The following is a 22,970-nucleotide window of genomic DNA, read 5'->3' as shown; positions in this document are numbered from 1 at the left end:
AGAAAAAAGGTAAGTCAGCTGTTCACAGCTGCAGTGTGTCCCTGCTGGGATATTAAAGCCTTAATATAGGAAATAAAAGTAAATTAATTTTAAAAAAAAAAAGAAGAAGAAGAAAAAGAAGAAGTGGCATTTGGGACTTTACACGTTTTTATTACACACACACACACACACACACACACACACACACACACACACACACAGAGCTTACATCCCAGATGTAAGATATAAGAGATATTACGATGACGGTGTTAGAGCCGGTTTAACGCAGCTGCGCTGATTCTCCGCGGACAGATTAAAACTTTAAAAACAGCCTCGCTGAACTCTGAATAACCGCTGAGCGCCGCAAACGCATCATAAAAAGTCTTTCATACAGGAGACGTGTCTCACTCGGAGATCGGCTCTTGTTACGGAATGTGACGGAAAAAGCCGAAGACCGCCTCCGAGAGAGAAGACGGACCGATGAGCGCTTCAGATGGAGGAAAGCTGCGCGCGCACGGCGGACTGTGACAGCCCTGCAGCAGGAGGCTGAAGTTTCCAGCACGAGGAGGTCGCGCGGGTTTTACAAGGTTTCTTGTTTGTTTTCCAGCGATCACATCTTTTTCAGAGGTGGAGGAGTGAAAAACTTCATCATGGGGTGAAGATGACATCACAGGTAAGTCACATTAAAACACACCAGCATCTTTTTTCGTCGCGTGGTCTTAGTGAAATAGATTTAAAGTGGCAGCTCCAGTTATCCCAGATTACTCTGGGAAGTTTCGCCCTTTTGTTTGCAGCACTGCTTCTCGCTCACGGAGGGAGTTTGTTGTTGAAGATGCTTTTTCCCCACCGCTGTGATTCCAGGCTGCAGGTGCTGAATTATAGATCAACTTTATTTCTGTATGTGCACCAAAGCAGCTCCCCTGAGAGCTCAGCATGTAATTACAGACACACGGAGGCTCCCAGTGTCTCACTCGTATTTAATGTGGGGGGCAAGAAAATATTTAAATACTTCATTAACAAGCTGTGGAGCCCTTAGTGGGCCTATTCTGCTCTTTGTAAATTTCCTGTGGTGTATACTATTTCAGTGGATGTTCATACTAAATATGTAAAAACTTAAATAATATTCATCCCTGTCAACCACAAGCTGTCTGAAACACTGAGGTTTCAGACAGTCTGAGGTTCACTCAGCACTTACATCCCCAAGAACTGTCTCAGGGACAAACCTTCTGTTTGCAAGGGGCAGCCAATCTGAAGAAAGCCATCCTGTACATGACAAATAAGGATTATTTCAAAATCTGAATCATGCAAAGCCACTGTGATAAAGTCCGAGAATAAACATCTCAAGCTGGAAATGAGCATAATAAGCCCATTTTAATACGACAGATGCAGTGCAGCGGGTAATAAAGAGCTATGTTTGTTTCATTTAGTGAAACTAAATCTAAAAAATGGGTCAGCTCTAGGTCAGTGTTGGTGTCAGAAACAGAGGCTTTGGGGCAATCTATCATTTTAGAGCTGCAGTGGCTGAACAGTGTTTCCAGATAACAAAAACAAACATACTTTAAAGTCATCGTTGGGAGTTTCTTATCCTGAACAAACTCCTTCGAGCTAAAGTCAGTTACTGAGCCTCGGGAGCAGTTTACTCTAACAACAACATAATCCAGGCTCAGTGAAGGCTGTGTGGTATGTCTGTGAAGGTTCTCAGTCATCCAGGTCATCATAGTCTAAGGAGCTTGGAAAGAAAACTTCTGGACTTCTTTAGGTTGCTTGAAGACGTTTCACCTCTCATCCGAGAAGCTTCTTCAGTTCTAGGGTCAAATGGTGGAGAGTCCCAGATTTAAACCCAGTGGGAGTTTCCCCCCAAAGAGGGACAAAAGGACCCCCTGATGATCCTCTACCTAATCACATGAGCCAAGGTGTGAAAACAGGTGTGGGTCACAATCAGCCAGGGTTTCGGGTGAGCTCATTGTGAAACCTAGTCCAGGATGTGAGTGGGCGTCTGGGAAGGGATGTCCCAGACACTCTCTGATACACCGGCTACATCCCCTATGTATCAGAGAAACTCAGGAGAGTTTTCTCCAAGCATGACATCCCAGTTTACTTCAGACCCAGCAACACACTCAGACCGAAACTGGTTCACCCGAAAGACAAAACTCCAAAACACAAACTTAACAATGTGGTGTTTGCTGTACAGTCCAGCGAGGAATGCCCAGACCTCTACATCGAAGAGACTAAACGGCAACTTCACAAGCGCATGGCACAACACAGAAGAGCCACCTCCACAGGACAAGACTCAGCTGTCCATCTGCATCTTAAGGATAAAGGACACTCTTTCGAGGATGCCAATGTTCACATTTTGGACAGAGAGGACAGATGGTTTGAAAGAGGAGTGAAAGAAGCCATCTATGTCCACTGTGAGCGACCATCTTTGAACAGAGGCGGTGGTTTATGACACCAACTCTCTGCCATCTATAATCCAGTTTTGAGATCCCTTCCCAGACGCCTTAACGCCCACTCACATCCTGGGCCATCTGACCTCAGGAATTCACTCGATAGGGTGGGGCCAGGTTTCACAATGAACTCACCTGAAACCCTGGCTGATTGTGACCCACACCCGCTTTCACACCTTGGCTCATGTGATTAGGTAGAGGATCATCAGGGGGTCCTTTGTCCCTCTTTGGGGGGAAACTCCCACGGGGTTTAAATTAGAGATGGACTGATCCGATATTACGTATCGGTATCAGTCCGATACTGACCTAAATTACTGGATCGGATATCGGAGAGAAATAAAAAATGTAATCCGATCCGAAGTATCACAAAATCACCTCACAAAACGCGCTACTTGGCGTAACCCAGCTCGGCGCATCGGAGCAGTATGTGTCACGTGATAGAGCGACTGTTGTCTGCGACACCTGTCGGGGGTCTGTTGGAGCATTTGGAGCCTCGCTACATGCTTCCTAACCGCGGCATTTCATCTTGGCAAAAACTTTCCCAGAGAAGTAAAGCAAGTGTGTAAGTTCATCCCTGAATGTTTGCAGAGTATTTCCACGTTAAGCTTAACAACTGATATATTGAGCCACAGCTGCACTGACCATCGGAGTTCCATACTGAGGTGAAAAGGAAGCGATTTGTCCGGTATTTCAGCTAGAATTAAAAAATAGACACAAAGCTGGAGTTATTCTGTCTTTGCTGCGCAGTTGCATCTGCTCTCATTCACTCCCCCTTCCTCTCCTGTTATTACTTCAAACATGAAACTGATCAATGATCAGCTGATCGGGTTTTCTGCTGCAAGTTCCGTCTTTCTTGTTTGTTTATCGCCCACTTTGCGCTAGAAAGAGGAGACCAGCGGATAAACAACAGCAGAATGTATTTATAAAAGCTGCTGGTCATGATGTCGGTTTGGTTATGTGGTGAGAGGGAAACATGAAGATGAAACCAGGAGATGTCCTTACTGAACCATCAGAGCTGAACAGGTGATGGAGAAACAGGTTTACCTTTTAGTTGAATGAGTTGAAGGGAAGTTATGAACTGTTTCTGAGAGACAACTAACACCAGGATCCTTTTTTACATAGCTGAAGGCTGGTAACTGTGCAGGGGCGGGTCTAGCAAAGTTTTGTCGGGGGCCAGGTAGGGCATTAACAGGGAGAGGGAGGGGCACAAAGACATACTTTTCTTTGTTATGTCATTTAAAAACTTTGAATAAATAATTATCTGAATCTTATAACAAACGTGGTCATCTGATTAAATGTATAGAAATCCATTATTGTATATAGTAACTAATAAGTCTAACATACACCCTAGTAAGCTATAGTACTTTTTCCTTTGGTACCATCTGTGCAGTCTGCAATTCTGTTGAAGAAAGATGTTGAATCTATTTAATTATTGTAGAAAAATAATTCATTTCTGTGCATTTGTTTTACACTTGCATTAAATTAAAGTTGATTACATCGATTAAGGGCGGGGGGTGGTTCCCTAATATTTTTGCTGGGAGTTTGCAACCCTATTAGTGAGGTAGGTAACTACTCTTTAAAATACCAGAATAGGGAGGATGGTGTAGGTTTAGATTTATTAGATTGATCAGTGTTGCTAAACTATAAAATGTTTTGTGTGTAGTGTATTTTTTGCATACGGGTATAACAGAATAGCTTCGGTCGCTTGTTTTTTAAAACTTAAGTATGAACTTATACAAAATGCAGCGAGATATTTATAAAAAACAGTTTTATTGATTACAAAATACGCTATATCGGCTTCATATCGGTATTGGCAGATATTCAAATTCATGATATCAGAATCGGTATCGGATATTAAAAAGTGGTATCGTGCCATCTCTAGTTTAAATCTGGGACTCTCCACCATTTGACCCTAGAATGAAGAAGCTTCTCGGATGAGAGGTGAAAAGTCCAGTCGCTTTTCTTTCCAAGCTCCTTAGACAAGGCTGTGTGATGAGTTTAAGAGGTTCAGTAAGACACTCCTGAGTTCAGATTATTTTGTAAGTTTTGTTTACATTCAGCTTTTATCACTAGAGGCCGTTTTCAGTGGTTAAATACTCTTGCCTCATCAGTTTAATGCATGGAGGCATTCGGTCGTTGAATCTTTAGAAATGGATTTCTGAACATGCATCAACTTCAGAGAGGGACCGTTAACTCTCGTGGTTTCACAACAATGTATGCATTTACAAGGATGTGCCACAAAGAGAGCATAAACAATTATGAAGGATGAAAAATAACCATAAAACCAACCACATGAAACAAGAAAACACAAGAGAACCACAAAGACCGACCATAAAAAAACAGACAATGACCATGCAGAGACAAAACATTCACATAAATACGATTAACTAAAAATCACCAAAGAAACCAAACACAGCAAAGAGGAGACCAGAGATTACAGTGAAGTATATCCGAAATATATCAGCTGTGCATTACTGTGTGGCTGGATTCTAATGTTTCAGCAGCTGAATGTAATGTTGGCGTTTTCAGACTGAAATCATATTTCATAAATTATTCATGGTCAACTTTTAAATAAACATGTAGCTACACACGAATTCAAAGGGATGTAAAAAAATCTGTTTTTCTGTTAACTCATTCACTGCCATTGACGTCTATAGCCGTCAATGGCAGTGAATGAGTCAATGGGTTTAACTCATTCACTGCCAATGGCTGGCAGTGAATGAGTTAAAAATGTGGTCAAGTGTAAAAGAGCGTTATATAGTAACGTACATGGAATTATTATTATTATTCTTGTCCAGCGCTCTGTGAGTTTTTACACCCGTCTCTGAGTTTGACCCAAACATGCCGCTGACGGATGAAGACAGATTCCAGCTGCGGTGAAGCGAACAGTAGCCAGGACGTGTGACCATAAATCAGTGAGCTGAGCGCAGAGAAACCTGATTAAATACCAGCAGGAAGACAGTGAAAGATTCAGGAGCAGATGAAGTCAGAGCGTCCTGGTTAAAACGCCATTATGTCCACATTAGGTTAACACCTGTCTGCGATTCCTCGGGCGATTTCCTACACTCTGTAATTAGAGGCTCTGTAACCTTGTTACATTACATTATAGCTACACTTTACCTGCAGCGAGGCACTTACTGCAGCCTCACAATGGATGGATGGATGGATGGATGTCCTCGGTCCTGCTAGAGTGAGCACCACATGAGAAGCAACCGTTTGGATATTTACACTCTGATGACAAATACAAACTGTCACCTGTGCTGCCTTTGTTTCCCCTGCAGCATCTGCTGCCTGCTCCACTCTGTGTGTAGAGGACGGCCACACAAAGGCTCAGAAATATAAGGAGGGTGTACACTGAGGGAATATCAATCACAATCCAAACTGGAAGCAGCATTTTCTGTCTGAAGTGCATCTGACCTATTAAAAGTGGCTTAAAATATACACAACAGTTTAGTACTGATGTGACCATGTGACACATGTTTAACCAGATTTCCCCACATAAAAGCAGCCTGACACGTCGTCAGCTCAGACTGATGACTGCAAAAGTCAAAACACAGAAGATGAAGAGGAAATGTGTCTGCGAGTTAGCCCAGCAGGGATACTATTACAAGGAATAACTGAGCATAATTTTTTAAAAGCAACACAGTATGGCCTTAAAGCCTCACATTATTAGACTGCAGTATATATACTGATGGAGTTTTGTGTTCCCTTTAAAGACATCAGTGAAAAAAAAGTACAAATTGGTGCAGAAACACAAGTTATGAAGTGTCAGGTTCAAACGTTTTTTGTGGGGGAATCCTCACCAGACATGCCGTATAATATCCAGCTCTAGTCGTCACATGACGCCAAGTCTCAGCCCTCAGACAGGTCTTTGAAAGAGTGTCACGATAAACTGTTGTGTGGTGTGTTTGGGGGACGGCTGTAAATTGTAGCTCCAAAAACACGAGTTACACTCAGCTCAAACTGGCAGTGATGGAGTGAAAATGAAAACAGAGCTGCAGACACCTTCATCCTCACAACCTTTACTTGTTGCTAAGCGATATTAATACAATTCTTGGCAACTAAACAGGACTGAATTATGTTTTCCTGGCGGTCATGTTACCTTGGTATTGTTAAAAAACATCTTAAATCACAGCAGGAAGATTTGGGAGACGCTGATAGCATCACAGCACTTTCCACAATTTTGGGGGTTTGATGTGAACTTTGTAATTTACTCATCTGTTGTCTGATTTCATTGTGTAGCTTCTTTTTGTTGTGAAAGTATGCGCGCTGTGTGGGTGTTTGCACCGGGAGTACAGTAAATGAGCACGTGTGGGAGTTCTGGCTGCATCGATATATGTTTTTTTTGTTTTTTTAAACTTGATGGAGAAAGTTGCAAGAAACCATGAGGTCAGAAGAACCGTTTTAAATCTTCTGCTTCTTGCACAGAAACACTTTGAAAATGTGCAAACTGTGGTTACGCTTAGATTAAGTCTGGCTCTCAACCAGTGCTTGTTGTGTTTTGTGGTCAACATGAAAATGTCTCTATGTACTTACATATTAGTTTCTGCCCCCCTGGTCTTAAAAGTGCATTTAGAGCAGCAGGTGGAGTTAGAGGAGCTAGAATTTTAAAAAGAAGCTCAAACGTTTGGAGCAGAAAATAAAGCTGAGACTCTTCTTTGTTACACGCTCTTCATGGGGGGTTTAATGAGTGCTGACTCAGCTTGAGATAAAGAAGACAAAGATTAAGGGCGAGAGATGAGTCATGATTCAGTCAGATGCACATTAACTGTCAAACGATCACAGCTTCCATTAAAATGTTGTGTCTGTCATCAAAGGGGTCGTATTCAGCTAATTTCCAGCCCCAAGAATAGCTCTGAGTGATCGCACTTCAAAATAATCCTTGTTTATGTCATGGTGAAACTTCCAGTTCATCCTCTGTCTGAAACCAGACGATTTAGCTCCTCCCAGCTTGTTTCTGATTGGTCGCTCATCCCAAACTGAAGGTTTTAGGGAATATATTATTTTCTATCCCCATCCATAATGTCCAGGATGGACATGGGTGGAGATGTCCACTCTTTATGACATCACAAAGACCCAAGAGCAGAAAAAACTATGTGAATCTGAGTGTTTAGCACAGTCTGAAGCCTGGAACATGTGACTCATAGAAGGAAGGAGGAGAAGGATAAACTGTACAGGTTTCCTCTACCTGTACATGACGTATAGATGCAAGAATAAGAATAAAACTTGATCGTCTGAGTGAGTGATAGTAGAACAGAGGGGCATTATTTATCATTGTTAGTGATACTGAATCGCAGTACTTACTCCTCACTAGAAGGCTGCGGTTGCCGAATATAAAGCAGCTCTCATGTAACTGAATCTGGACCGTAAAGATCGCGTGTACTCAGAAAACCATGCGTCGATAAATTCCCTTTGAAAAAAAACGTTGACAAATGCCTCTGAGCTTCGGCCCAGCAGAACCACGGCAGAAAACGCCGATTTAAGTTAGGAAACGTCACTTTGAATTGGCTTTTCCACCTCTGATGTCTTTTCCTTTTAAGATGATTACATTTTAATGCTTCTTTTCTCTCGCTGTCTCACTCATGTGTCTTACTGACAGATTCACATGTGAGACAAGAATCAAGAGGGGGGGTTATGAGAAGTCTTCACAGAAACTGCTGCAGATCTGTGTTTGTGTCCTGTGGAGATTTAATTCAAAGCTGAATTGATTTTTATGTCTGAGCACAGCTTGGCTGTTTGGGTTTTATCCATATACGTTCACAGTTTTTGAAATTAACCAGCAATTTTATCACAAATGACTTACACAAAGGGAAACTGTTGCAGCAGAGACATGCGGGGATGCGGTGAAAGGAAATGAATGGTGACAGATGGTTGAGTATACTGGCATGATGTGGTAAATATGTTGACAAGGGTATGTTTACAGGACTCAGGCTAACACACTGATAGATCAGACTCACAGTTCCTTTTTTATCTACATCGTGTCTTTTAATAATGTAACCACAAAATTAAATGTCTCTAAAAAGTGTCAGAGCGGTGTTTTTCAGTTTGTGTTCATTTCATTGTCTTTGTGTCTCAGCTGATCTAACCATGGGGAAGGAGAGTCTGCCCAGCTGGGCTCACCAGGACTCTGACGAGGGTCTCGTCCACGTGAACGTCGGAGGTCTGAAGAGGAGCCTCTGTTCCAGCACGCTGAAGAAATTCCCAGACACCAGACTGGGAAAGCTGCTGGCATGTGACTCAGAGGAGGCCATACTGCAGGTGTTTGGGTGTGAGCGGGATACGACTGACACGAGACCTGATGGATTTTTGCTTGACTTGTTGAAAGCCCACCTGCTTCTCTTCTTCTTCACTCTTCCTCTGTCGTATTCCCACCTTTCCTGCTATAGGTGTGTGATGACTATGATGTGCAGGAGAAGGAGTTTTACTTTGATAGGAATCCCGGCCTGTTCCCTTACGTCATCCACTTCTACCAAACTGGCAAACTTCACATCATGGAGGAGCTGTGCGTCTTCTCCTTCAGGTCTGTCTGAGCAACATTCATTTTAACATCCTCATCCTTCTGCATCCCAGAGAACCTTTACACCTGTCATACCAATCCAGCTGGAACTGATTGTGGACGTTTGTGACTCAAACAAAGGTTTTAGTCTGTTCAGTTTTTCTTGGTTTATCTGACCTGTAATCAGACACAGCAGCTGCTAACAGACTTCACTGTTCATTGTTGCTTTGCATGAAAAACTTTAAAGCCTAAAAACATAAACAGTAAAATGAATTCATCAACTCTACACAATCGTGTAAAATTTAAGCAGCTGATCCTTTGAAAAAGTCACAAACCCAAACTACTGAGACTAAGTTGTAACATCTCACCTCTTATTCATGATCTCACACACTGAAGCACTGCTGTTGTGCACAAATGTGACATCATCTACAGTCACTGAGGGTGCAGCGCTGGTGGTGGAGGCTTTGATTGGTCCCGTGTCCTGGACATGAACGCAAAGACTGAGCTCCACGGTTGGATTGTTTTTGTTTTACTTTTCTTTAACGTTTGTTAAACTGAGGTTTGCTCAAAAAGCCTGTTTGGTTACCTTCAGGAACACATCCTGGTTTTCACACCAAAGCAAATCTGCAAATCCTGTAGTGGATCTTCAGGTGTGTCAGTGTTATATTTGTGCTGGAAAGAACAAGCAGAGATTTAACGTGAATTAGGCCTTTGGCCTGCTTGCATATGTCCTTTGTTTATGCAGCATAATTATAGGAGTCATGGATCCATTTAGTGCACTAATAACATTGGAAGCAGATGAAGAAAAAAACAGATGGAAATCATTTTATTTTGATGTAGTTTGTACTTTTCTTTTAATACTGCATAGATAACCTTGATTTGGCTTCTATTCCCCGAACAGCCAGGAGATCGAGTACTGGGGCATCAATGAGTTCTTCCTGGACAGTTGCTGTAGTTACCGTTACCACGACCGCAAACTGGAGAGCAGCCGACATCGTAGCTGGGACGATGAGAGCGACGCCAGCAGTGTAGACACATCTGTGGACGAGATATCCGACTTAAACAAGTAAAAGACACACAGCTGCACTTTCTTTCTCCTTTTTTTAAATAAATTATTAACTCACTGCCTTTTTCCACCTTCGCAGAGACATGCAGCACTTCCAGGAAGTGCGTTATGGGAACATCAGGAAGTGTTTGTGGTTGACGCTGGAGAACCCGGGATACTCCATCCCCAGCAAGCTCTTCAGTCTGCTCTCCATCGGAGTGGTGCTCACATCCATCTCCACCATGTGTATCAACAGCATGCCAGAGTATCAGGTGGGTACGGCGAGCTGGAAACGTGGAGACCAAACAACACGGTTCAGTCAGCTTTCAGCAGGAAGCATCTGTTGGCTTCATCGGGCTGATTCAGGCTCACATGAAGACAATTCGAGTATTTAACCCTTTTCATCCACAGTTTCATTAAAACTGTTTGTTTGCTCTCAGAGTCAAACTCAGTGAAATCAAATAGACAAACTAATTTTGTGTGACTTACACTCGTCTAATATTACCAAAGATGTCTTTCACAAAGAGCCTTAAATCCGCTCTGAGAAAGACAGAAAAACATGCTTGAAGCAACCTTATGAACTGAAAACAAAGTAAAATACTGATAATTGTTTGCATCCAAACAGAGTGATGCTAAAAACCAAAGTACCCGGGTCCAGGTCACAGGGACAGCGATGTCCTGGCCAGCTCTCCCAGCTTTTTAAGGAAGTAAACTGAGATATAATCTCTCCAGTGTGTCCTTTAACTGCTCAGACAGTCTGCAGAGGAAGTTCATTTCCTTCGTTTGTGACTTCACTCTTTCAGTAAGTGGCCAAAGGTGATGGTGGGAAACTAAATGAACCAGTAAATCAACAGCTTGGACACGCAGCTCTCTGTGCTTTAGATTTTTCCTGATTAAGTCCCAAAACACACGAACAACTATTTACATAAAGATAATTAAAGAAGAATAAAGTACCAATAAAATGATTTAATCAGTCAGATAGATTGACCCTGTTTTACTTGTGTTTTATTTAAACTCTTGATGCCTTATTTTTATCCTTAGTCCACCTTATATCATCACTTTTCCTGTTTGTATTTGCATTTATTACAACAGATCATTTCTGTTTAGCCACCATGTGTCTGTTTGTCTTTTCTTTGGCTCTAAGATCAGCGTTCATGCTGAACTGAGCATTCTACCTTTGATGTCTGTTAAAGAAAATCCTGTCGTTGAAAAGATACATGAATAAAAATTTGTGTTTGTAATTATTTCAAAATAAAAATATCTAATGGGCTCTCAAATTTTAATACATTTGAAATCACTAAATGTTTAATTGAAAACACTTTTAAAAACTGTCCTCTGTCCTTTTTGTCTCCCAGACTTTTGATTCTGATGGAAAGTTGATTGAAGAGCCGACCATGCAGGCGCTGGAGGTGTTCTGCTCCTGCTGGTTCACCTTCGAGGTGAGGTGATTAAAACTAAGCCTGCTGTGAACTGTTTTACTGTGCACTAAAAACTCACTGGGTCTAATATTTGAGGTTGTGTATAAGGGCATTTCCCATGCATGTCAATGAGAAGAAAAAAAGTAATAAACTTAACTGTGTATCAGTTAAGCAAACAATAAAGATAATATGCTTTAAAATGATCATAAATATGTATCTCACGCTGGAGATTTATCAAAGGGAAGATGAAACACAGCACAGAGTTTAATGTCTTTGCAGGGATGAAGGAAAAGGCACTTTAAATACTCCTGAAAGATAGCAACGTGCTACACGGTGAAGGCAGGAAACACAGAACAGAGAGGATCACTCCGAAAATATACGGAGCAGGAAGTGAAAAAAAACAGAGAAACAGGTCGCGAAGGAAGACACGGGGACAACTTCACAAAGACTAACAGAGTAAATACAGCAGAGAGAGAAAGGTACACAAGGAGGGAATTAAACTTATGGAAGCCAAGTGAGGAAATACCCTTCAAAATAAAACAGGAAGAACGTCAGTTTGAGGTTTGCGCCCACGTTCCTTTACTGTGTATCTTTCCCCGCTCTCTCTCCCCTCTTTACTGCTGTCCCGTCAAATAAATCTTTAAAATAAAGAAGGAAGTAAAATGAAAAGAAGACAAAGAACATCACACAAAGACGCGGGGAACTCATGAGACAAAGAAAAAAACCCTCAAAGAATGCAAAGTCAGACCATGATGAGCTGTTACATACTTCATTCAATTGGTTTGACTTGCATCAGTTTAATTTTATTACTTTGTTTAGACCAAACACAAATTCCAGGCACAGTTAAAATACCTAAACTTAAATATTAGGCCCAAATATGTCAGTGCTGATAGAGACGCTGAACACAGAGGACAGTGACAAACGCTGAGTGTTTGTGATCTCTTTGAGGTCGTCACGCGGCTGCTGCTCGCACCAAACAGGAAGAAGTTCTTCCATCACCCTCTGAACATTATTGACATGGTGTCTGTGGTTCCCATCTACGTCACTCTGCTCTTTGACATGACTCTGGGATCCGAGTCCGAGCTGGGCAACCTGGGACGACTCATACAGGTCTGTGCTGTGGATGTGGACCGCATGCTGCTCTGGTAAAAATGTAACGAAGGATTCGTCACATTTGTCATAATCGCTCAGTAAAGGCTGTGATAGTTTGTATTTATGGTGACAGTGTCTGATATGCAGTATTAATCTCATCAGTCCCATCAAAGAGCACACTGTTAATATTACATGCACCATCTGTGGAGGTTCTGCTAGCCTCAAACTGTAACGCTGAGACAGTATTAATAACTGCAGACCATGTAGAGTGAAATCACACAAGCAACAACAACCAGTTCTTGGACCACGCTCATTTTATATTACACACGATGAAGAGAAATCATAAAGGAAGTCAATGTAAGAGTGTATGCTTACTCACAGGTCTTAATGTCACACTTAAGATTCTCCTGTAGCAGGAGGAAACTAAGGCTTATGGATTGTAGCTCCATTAGTCTGATATATTTCCAGGTCCTGAATGACAGTCTAGCATTTCATGGATCTGTGCGGCTAATTAGTGCACAACTATGATACATGTGTAACTGGAGCTATTTCTCAATCAATATTTCTAAAATGACAAACAGATTCAAATGCCACAACACAAAACCTGCTCTTTATAACAACGACGTTCAGTTCATTTTAAATTGAAAACATCGGGGTCAGGGATTTTTTTTTTAGGGTTTCGTTTCACATTTGAGTAACTTTTTATGATTCCCAGTTCAAAACAGTTATATTTAATGAGGCGCCTCCGTTCACCCACTGTTCAACCCTTTATCACACCAGTATCATACTGGGCCTGGGCTTATTTTATCATTGTGGCTGTAAAATTATAAGATGATTCTCATCTTTCAGGAACCATTTTTTCTGTAGCCCAGTGTGGTTGAGGAGTTACAGTAATGTGAAGCTGATTTTTCCATGAATGCTTTGTGCTTATCTCCCTAAAGCTCGTCTTCTCTTCTTTCTGTTACTTTCTGTCATTTAAAGAGCACTAAAAATAAAATGGGCCTGCTGCTGAGCTAATGCTAGGGTCTTTAACACCAACATGTTGTTGATGCAACTTCCTTCCGATTGGCTGTTCCTCGCAAACAAAAGCTTAGAGCACATGGTGGGTGTGGCTTCTGTGCTCATTAGAAAAAACCCCATCTGAAGCTCGCGGCGATTACGCGTCCGTACACTGACCCCGTTATTTGAAGCTTCGTGACTCCACCGTTGGATCAGTGTAGTGAATGTCTGCAGCTGCTGCCGTGCAGCCAGAGTTCGACTCTTTTTAAAGACTCATAGTCCACTCTGTGTCCTCTCAGGTGTTCAGGTTAATGAGGATCTTCAGAGTGTTAAAGTTGGCGCGACACTCGACAGGCCTGCGATCACTGGGAGCAACACTGCGGGTGAGTGGGGACTCTGTCTGCTCGCACAGACACACAAAGTTTTGTAATGTGTGTATCCCATACACACAGCGACATTAACCAGCCGTACAAACAACGTGACTGATTTTTTTATTTTGTAGTTTTGTGACATTTTGTTCTGTTGACCTTTCTGTAGACGCCTCAGATACAGGTTGATGGATTGTGAGCAGATCTCAGCTGATGTGATGCACACTGTTTTGGAGATGACGCACAAAAAAAGACAACGGAAGGAAACTAAAGTTTGCATGTGGGCTGCAGTTTTTAACACAAGATCTCACTGATGTTCACTTGTTGAGTTTAGGGGAATTGTGTCAGTGTGTTTGAGATGGAAGAAAAACAACATTAGGAAACGCATGACTTAGCAATTCCAATTAGCTAGCATTGCTGTGGATGGTTTATAATTCAAATCATGCTTTCAAGGTATAAGTTGGATTAGTGAGGTCATCTGTAAAAGCCTTGAAGCTAGCACAATCTATGATGGCAACATTTACACTTTAAGTCATGTTTACACATTAATCTGCTCAGAATCTCTTTATGCAACCTTTAACATCTGATGGAAACTTGGTTTAATATTCTAAATCAGTCCAAGCAACCTTTTTGTGTATATTGTGTATGTTTAGTATCATGTGTAATGTATCAATGACACCAGCGGGGAAAATGGACGCACCATCCCAATTCCTAAAAAGTTGGGACGCGGCGTAAAATGTTTTTGTAAACCTCATAGACCCAAAGTTTATTCACCGAGAAGCTCAGAGAGACCGTTTCTAAGAAGTAAAATATTCCAGAATAATGTTCCTGAATTTAAAATTGTGAAGGCTGTGAATATCTCCTCATCTATGATGCATAATATCATCAAAATAATCAGAGAATTGGGAGAAATCAGTGTGTGCAGGGTCGGTTCTGCCTATGAACACAACTCACCGTGCCATCTGCGCGGGACGGCAGGTTAAAGCTCTATCGTGCAAACAAGAAGCCGTATGGTAACGTGATCCAGAAACGCCGCCGTCTCTCGTAGCTGATTAAAATTGGACTGAGGCAACGTGAAAAACTGTTCTGAGGTCAGACGCACTGAAATGTGAAATTCTATTTGGAAATCATGGATGCTACGGCCTCTGGACTAAAGAGCAGAGGGAACATCTGGCTTGTTATCAGCACTCAGTTCAGAAACCTGCATCTCTGATGGTATTACATATGCTTCCATCCAGACGACAACTTTTCCAGAGAAGGCCTTCCTATTCCCGCAGCACAGCTCCTTGGATAGAGTCCAAGTGCTGAAGTGGCAGCCTGCAGTCCGGACCGTACACCAACTGAAAATCGCTTCTCGCCTGCTGCACATGCCGTCCATCTGAGGATTAGTGATTAGTTTTAAGACCCGCTCGAGCCAAACCTCTCAGACTGTGATCAGTCAGCATACCTGTTAAGCCACTGACCTGCAACAGACGTCTTTCCCGGGATTTCCAAGCTGGTCTGTGTGCACTGAGAAAGGAACGGAGGAAACTTACCTGCCTGTCCACACGCCACCGCTCCTCCCGTCCCTCCCAGGATGTCAGGATAGTCTAACCACTCCTCTGCTCTGGCTCTGACCGAGTCTTCTCTCCTTTGTTGACAAAACAGCCGCCTGAATCACCGTCCTGTGATTCATCAGCCTCAGGTCCTGCTGCCTTTTAAACCTTGTGTAAATACACTTGTTAAACAGCTCTGTCGGTTGCTGGGTTGTGAATGCAGAGTCCAGAACTTCAGAGTCTCCTTTGACTTATGACAGCTGGTCTCCTGAGTTCCCAGATGTTTATGGACTCATAATGCATGCATGTGGGAATGCACGGCCTGTCCCAGCATCCTGAGATGGACTACTGTCATCAAATTCAAAATGAGCATTTATTTTTCTTAAAATTAGATATTTTGTCAATTCTATTGTGAACATAATCTGATATTATGGAAATCCATGTGTTCTGTTTTATTTGACATTTTTTGGAGGTGGAGTTGTTGATGAAGGATCAGGGACCATGCTGCTCCTCCTGGTTTTCATTACATCTGCACATTGTGTTTCCGTCTCGTCTCCTATACCATGAGCTTGTTCCTTCCAGCAGAGGATTATTAAAGCCTTTAAAGTGCAGCACCACTTTAATAAAGTTCCTGATCCGTGACCGGCATTTGAAATGAAGCACTGAGAGCTTATTTGGTCTCTTTCCTGCATATCAAGTAATGAAAAAGCCTTTAACTCAAAACATTAGTTTAATGTTTAGTTTGATCTTGAAAATGGAAAACAAAACATTTCAGAAGTAAAGCATAATCTAATGAAAAAGCAGTTCTCTGAAAAAAGACCAGCTTCATTGTGAATTGACTTTTACTGCTGCTTATTTGTGGAAATGCTCCATTTCTCAGATAACTCATTTTTTTACTCCACTGACTGTTTTTTGCATACAAAGTTTTTTTTCTCTTAGATTTGTTTTTCATAGTGCAAAGGATCCACATTTCTTTATTTTTTACACTTCTTTTTCAGCACCATCCTTCTTCATTTTAATATAGCTGACATTTGTTTCCTTTAAAGCAGGGGTGGGGGCCATTTCATTTTTTACAAAGTACCGTGTTACTAAGCCTCATGAGGTTTCATGGCTATTAATGCACTCACCACAAAACTTGCACACGTTATTCTCTGTCTGTCTGTGGTCGTGTGAGAGCTGCTTGTTAAGGACTCAAACTCTGGGGAAGAGCATTAACGTTGAGCTCTCAGCTCATCATGTTTAGCATGTTTCGAACTGTAATGGCGCCGGCGCCGCGCCACAAACTGGGCACAGCTTGCCTTTCACTTAAACAAAGAAAAAAAATCAGGTGTCCATCTTTCCTGGAACACGCAGCGTTCTGAATCCACCTTCGTTTTCATGACAGCTGCCAGGATTCATCCTTTGTTGTCAATCATGTAATAATGTACATCACGTGCTGTATTCAATTCAATTCAATTTTATTTATATAGCGCCAAATCACAACAAAAGTTGCCTGAAGGCGCTTCATAGGTACAGAGAAAACCCCATCAATCATATGACCCCCTATGAGCAGCACTATGGTGACAGTGGGAAGGAAAAACTCCCTTTTAACAGGAAGAAACCTCCGGCAGAACCAGGCTCAGGGAGGGGCGGGGCCATCTGCTGTGATTGGTTGGGGTGAGAGAAGGAAGACAGGATAAAGACATGCTGTGGAAGAGAGACAGAGGTTAATAACAGATATGATTCAATGCAGAGAGGTCTGTTAATACATAGTGAGTGAGGAAGGTGACTGGAAAGGAAAAACTCAATGCATCATGGGAATCCCTGGCAGCCTACATCTATTGCAGCATAACTAAGGGAGGATTCAGGGTCACCTGGTCCAGCCCTAACTATATGCTTTAGCAAAAAGGAAAGTTTGAAGCCTAATCTTGAAAGTAGAGATAGTGTCTGTCTCCTGAATCCAAACTGGAAGCTGGTTCCACAGAAGAGGGGCCTGAAAACTGAAGGCTCTGCCTCCCATTCTACTTTTAAATACTCTAGGAACAACAAGTAGGCCTGCAGAGCGAGAGCGAAGTGCTCTAATAGGGTGATATGGTACTACAAAGGTCATTGGCTCCCCGTGTGTTTCAGGATCGATTGTAAAGTTCTTTTATTGGTTTTTAAATGTCTTAATGGTCTTGGGCCGTCTTATCTCTCAGATCTGCTTTTACCATATGAACCCTCGCGGACCCTGAGGTCCTCTGGTACTGGCCTTTTGATTGTCCCTAAAGTCAGGACACATGCTCACGGAGAGGCAGCTTTTCAGTGGTATGGTCCTCGTCTGTGGAACAGCCTGCCGGAGGAGCTCAGGGCCGCAGAGAACGTACATGTTTTTAAGAACAGGCTCAAGACCCACCTTTTTAATTTAGCTTTTACTTAGCGTTTATTAATTTTATGCTTATTTATTCTATCCTGTTATTCTATTTACATCATTAATTTAGGTTTTGCCTAATATTTATTCATTTTATTCTTATTTTTTTTTTAAACTTCTTACTCTATTTATATTTATATTGTATCTTATTTATTTTATCTTTTTATTCTGTATATACTCTTATTAGGTCATATCTCCAGTGTTTCCTCAGAGGGCGCTCTCTGCACCGGGGCTGTGATCGACTGTGGCTGCTGGGTCTCTGGGGGTCCTCTCAGCCTGGCTGGGGGGCTCCTTTGCCTCCCTCCTGCTGTGTGCCCAGCCTGGAGGCTGCGGTCTGTGACCGGCTCCCGGTGCAGACGGCTCTCTGTGATAGTGTTTCCTCACTGGGCTCATGTGTGCCCAGCCCAATTTTACTCTTTAAGTGTGTGTGTGTGTGTGTGTGTGTGTGTGTGTGTGTGTGTGTGGGTGGGGGGGGGGTGTATGTATTCACGATCGTTTATGTTAATGAGAGTGTGGGGAGTGAGTTGGAGGGCGGGGTGGGGTGGGCTGCTTTTAACCATGTAAAGCACTTTGTGCTACATCTTTGTATGAAAAGTGCTTTATAAATAAAGATTGATTGATTGATTGATTAAGATGGGGCCTGATTATTTAAGACCTTGTATGTGAGGAGCAGGATTTTGACTTGGACGTAGATAGCCGTCTGTTTTATCTCAGAAAACTAATGACTGTCAGTGGGGGTTTTTTTCCATATTTTTTTATTCATGCTATAAGTTACATATATAAAATATATACATGTTATTGCTTTGCGGTCCGATTGAAACGGTCTCGCATGCGGCCCGGAGGCCGGACGTTCCCCACCCCTACTTTAAACTGTGTTAAATTCTGCTGTGTTGTCAGATTGTGTTGCTCATTGCTTTCAATAAGAAGTTCATGTGATTGTTGGCAGGATTATAAAAAGTTATGGGCAGAGTTCCCTAAAAACGTTACAGGAGACGGGACACATCGCGTCAAAATGTCATAAATACATATCAAACTGTAATAATCTGTTGACATTCTTGAGATTTTCTTATTTCAAAGTGATTTCACATCTAGATGTCCTGAAACCAGGAACTGAACTCCTCCATTATATGGAGGACTTTCAGCTTGGTGGAGGAGTGCGGCAGTCGAATACAAATCAGTATTTCCACATGTTCTCTTCTAGTCTTCTTATAAAACCTTCTTTTATGAGTTTTTATGAGGAAGTGCAAAACTTTAGAAGTAGAGTCACATTTACAGAGACAAACTTTTTGTCAGGCGAGCTGCAGACACAAAGTTCACATCAAGAAAAAACACAGATGAGTGTTTTCTCCCGCTGGGCGGGAGTGGCGGTGGGCGTTTGGCTGTGACGCTGTCACAAATTGAACCTCAGTTATTGGATCGTGACAGATGAGGCTTTGTGCACAAACACATCTCAACCCCTCCATGTTTTACCTGCAGCACAGCTACCGTGAGGTGGGCATCCTGCTGCTCTACCTGGCCGTGGGAGTGTCCGTCTTCTCGGGTATCGCCTACACTGCTGAGTATGAAGAGGTAAAGTTTGACTGACGTGGGGTCGCGTTCCTCACTGGTGGAAATCATTTCACTTTTAGTTTGTGTTCAAATAAATTCTTTGAATTTGCCTTTTAAAAGTTTAACATCTTAGTTTCAGTGATTTCAGTGAGAGTCTGTTTGGCGTACGGTTTTACAGCCATCATCAGTTTACAGTTTGAATGTTTCCAAAACTTTCTGAGCAGTTTGAATTCCTCTCAGTATAAATGTCGGAATGCTAACACGGCGATGAACGTAGCAAACATTACATTGTGAAATGTTCGGCGGATGCTACGGTATGAAGACGGAAAACATGGCTACACACTTCAACCAACTACTCAGTTACTTTGTAACAAAGTCTTTGTGTTAATACTCACTCGTGTTCCTCCGGCCAATGAAATCCTTGAGCTGATTTTCATGACATTTGGCTAATTAAGAGTGTTTCACTTTAATTAGTGTCGTTAGACGCTGATAAATCCTTCACAGCGTAATCAAGCTGTTAGCTTTGCTTTGGTCTGTAACAAATAAAAATATCAGTGAGTGAACAGTCGAAGTGGCAGTTATCCTGTTTTTCAGGGATATCTGTGATGTTGGAAGACACACCTGTTGGTGTAATTACTAATGATTCAATTCAAAGAGCACATTAGTCCGTGTGGTCAGAGGTTTGTCTTTATCTCTTCCTCTTGAAAATTAGAGCTTCAACTTTGTTCTGATAGATTTTATATACCAAAGTATTTTATTATTTAATTGTGTTCTTTACATAATAATATTAATACATCTGAAAATCATTACCTTGGATGTCTAAAGCATCCCTCTGTGTCTGATTCCAGGATGTGGGCCTGGACACCATCCCGGCCTGCTGGTGGTGGGGGACAGTGAGCATGACCACAGTGGGTTATGGAGACGTAGTGCCGGTCACTGTGGTCGGGAAGTTGGCGGCAAGCGGCTGCATCCTGGGTGGCACCCTGGTGGTGGCGCTGCCCATCACCATCATCTTCAACAAGTTCTCCCACTTCTACCGTCGCCAGAAAGCTCTGGAGGCGTCGGTGAGGAACAACAACGGCAAGAAGATGAGGATGAGCTGCGAGAATGTGCCAGAGGAGGATGAAGAGGACGAGGGGTCAGACGGGGACAGCTGCTGCCTGGACGATGATGATATTGATGATATTGAAGAGGACGATATAGATTATGAGGATGAAGGAGGTGTAATAAACTATAGTTATGTGGAGCATCCATCTTACACGTCGATAACGAGGAAGAAGGAGCCGCATCAGCTGTGATGAAGAGCTGATGAAGAGCTGCTGAAGAGCTGATCAAGGCAGGAGATCAAAGCTGTTCAGATTCACTTCCTGCCTCATGCATGACGTGTTCATATGGAAACGATGACTGCATTCATATTTAATCTGGCTTTTATTTAAAACAAGGCAACACAAGAGTGATCTGTACGCTTCAAGTTTGACCTTTGAACTCATCGAGCATAAACAGGAGGACTAAAGTCCAGGAGGGCTGGGATTTGATCAGATTTTGGGAAATTTAAAGAAATCAGGAGTTGGAGGGATCGTGTTGTAAATTGGTTTTAATTATTAGCTTTGGGTTTCCATGACAAACCTACATGATGGACGGTAGTTTGCTATTATTCGTGCATGTGGGCAGCTTTCAGGGTGGAAATTTGTTCTTTCTGATAATGAAGTTTTTATGTAGCTGTTAAAGATAAAACACCCAAAACAATAAAATTACATAAGGCGAGATTAAACACGGTCTGCTCAAGAACCGAATCAATTGAGCCTTAACTGAGCTGGACTGAAGAGAAATAGCATGCACGTGTATGAAATGAAACGAATAAAAAGATTATGAAAGTCTGAATTGTTATTTTGTTCTTGAAGTAAAATGTATAAAGGTAACATTTGATAAAAAAAAAAGTTGGTCAACTTTATCATTTGAAGCCTCAGTGGGAGCATTTTTGTAGTTTTCTGCAGGTAGAATAAGAAAAGTTAAGCTGTGTTTAGGTTAGCATAAAGACTGGAAAGAGGTAAACGCTAGAGTGACCAACCGTCCTTTTCTTTGAGATGGATGAAAATGTCCGGGTTTTCCTACAGGCCTACAGAGGACTCATATGTGCAACATCATCCCCGAAATGTGGTGTAAGGGGTCGCACGCACAGACGGGACAGAGCGCGCAGCAGCGCGCTGAAAAGATGCCAAAGCGCAAGTGCATCAAGAAATTTCTCTTGTACCATCCCAGTCGGAATAAATGGGAGGCGGAGTGCACTGTGTGCAGAGCTGGCACAGACATTTGTGTGTCTAACAAAGGTGCCAGAGATCTTGTTGCTCACATGGACACAGAAAAACTTAAAAAGGCTGCACGAGGCAAAAATTCATCTTGTAAGTTGACTGAGTTCTTTGTTACACCTGGAAAAACGAGGGTGCTTGTATCTGGAGCAGAAGGTGCACTGACATTTCATACTATGAAGCATCACAATAGCTACACATCCATGGATTGCACTAGTGTGTTGCTAAAAAAAACCAACAAAAAAACATTTCCAGACTTTAACACAGCTAAAAAAGTTCAGCAGTGTCGCACCAAGACTGAAGCTATTGTCTCTCTTGAAGCTATGAAATCCAGTACGGTGACATTTCTCAGACTTAAGTAACCATGGAACAGAGAAAATATTCCCAATTTGACTGGACGAATGGTGGCGTGCAAACAAAGTTAACTGAGGTTAGAAACGCCAATTTTTGTAAATTTATTTATTTATTTATTTGCACTTGTTGACTTGTAAAAGCCTTTATGACATTTTTTATTTCACCATTCATTAACCGCACAGAGAAGGCATCTTTTAAATATGTTAAAATTTTCTTTAAACAAACAGTATTATTAAAATTCTTCATAACTGGGCCAAGTGTCCTCTGTTTTGGAAATCAAAATATGGTCACTCTAGCAAATGCAGTTAGCCCACATGTGTCAAAATCAGTGTGACTGACTAACCTACAGCTTTACTGAGTGAGAGGCCGGTGTGCGCCGTGTCACTGTTATGTTGCTGAGGGTTGTGTTTTAACCCAAACCGTGATCTTTAATAAACCTAATCAGTGACTGAAAGAAGCGCAACCAAGTCCCAAATGACTCGGACCGCTCAGGTTCTAACAGACTTTGTAAACTGTCTCTGAAACTGGGTCGTTATTTTGTCACATTTGGTTTAAAAAGACACTAAAGCCAAAAGTCACCTTATGATTAACAGTGAGATGCAGGCAGCATCTGAAAAACCAGAATTATCTCTGAGAACTGACTGAAAAATCTCACTGAGGTGTAAAAACCTAAATTGAACACAGATTTTGAGTGTGCTATAATAAACATGGTTGTGGATGTTTATAAAAATCCTTCCAGACGTTTCAGACTGGCTCAAAAAGGTGCACGAGACCCTCTCTGTGAGGAAACACTAACCAGACAGATGACGCTTCAGTTCATCTCCTGGAGGGTGATGAGATGCAACGTTTAAGCTCTGACTCAGGACAGCAGCTGAAAACCGTAAAATCATAATCTGTTGCACAGAAGAGCAAATACATGAAACTCAAGAGTAAATCATTTAAATTTGGGTCATATTCTAAAGATAAATAAAGATATACTGCATCTTACAGTATT

General features: G+C 42.0%; 1 protein-coding gene and 1 long non-coding RNA gene across 4 annotated transcripts; one reads left to right on the top strand and one right to left on the bottom strand.

Annotated features, from left to right (window-relative positions):
* Positions 1-501: 501 nt before the first annotated feature.
* Positions 502-21,082, top strand: LOC147331587 (delayed-rectifier potassium channel regulatory subunit KCNS2-like). Of its 3 annotated transcripts, none has more exons than XM_086293988.1 (10): positions 502-652; positions 8,503-8,684; positions 8,813-8,946; positions 9,824-9,988; positions 10,068-10,239; positions 11,323-11,406; positions 12,334-12,495; positions 13,776-13,859; positions 19,245-19,337; positions 20,165-21,082. In XM_086293988.1, the coding sequence occupies exons 2-10, from the start codon at positions 8,514-8,516 to the stop codon at positions 20,612-20,614; spliced, it is 1,515 nt and encodes a 504-aa protein (XP_086150114.1). In that variant the 5' UTR covers positions 502-652; positions 8,503-8,513; the 3' UTR covers positions 20,615-21,082. The 3 variants fall into 3 exon arrangements, with proteins under 3 accessions (XP_086150114.1, XP_086150116.1, XP_086150115.1); XM_086293989.1 differs by lacking the exon at positions 502-652 and adding an exon at positions 6,497-6,615; XM_086293990.1 differs by lacking the exon at positions 12,334-12,495.
* Positions 8,516-9,573, bottom strand: LOC147331588 (uncharacterized). The gene is made up of 3 exons (XR_015129199.1): positions 9,509-9,573; positions 9,291-9,403; positions 8,516-9,099 (listed from the first exon to the last, which is right to left on the bottom strand). It is a non-coding gene; the product is annotated as an uncharacterized LOC147331588 (long non-coding RNA).
* Positions 21,083-22,970: the final 1,888 nt, after the last annotated feature.

This window comes from Aulonocara sp. 'chitande type north' Nkhata Bay, linkage group LG5, assembly GCF_057382095.1.
Source record: "Aulonocara sp. 'chitande type north' Nkhata Bay isolate Kocher_YH1m ecotype deep benthic linkage group LG5, A_spYH_male_GT1.1, whole genome shotgun sequence".
NCBI classification, from domain to species: Eukaryota; Metazoa; Chordata; class Actinopteri; order Cichliformes; family Cichlidae; genus Aulonocara; species Aulonocara sp. 'chitande type north' Nkhata Bay.
Note: the sequence above shows the minus strand (reverse complement) of the source record. Positions and strands in the feature narration are given on the sequence as shown.

Bases quoted from the DNA above. Each gene is read 5' to 3' on its own strand.
- LOC147331587 (XM_086293988.1), top strand. From the start codon at position 8,514: ATGGGGAAGGAGAGTCTGCCCAGCTGGGCTCACCAGGACTCTGACGAG. The intron at 8,685-8,812 runs GTGTTTGGGTGT...TTCCTGCTATAG, and splicing joins CAGAGGAGGCCATACTGCAG to GTGTGTGATGACTATGATGT. The intron at 13,860-19,244 runs GTGAGTGGGGAC...TTTTACCTGCAG, and splicing joins CACTGGGAGCAACACTGCGG to CACAGCTACCGTGAGGTGGG.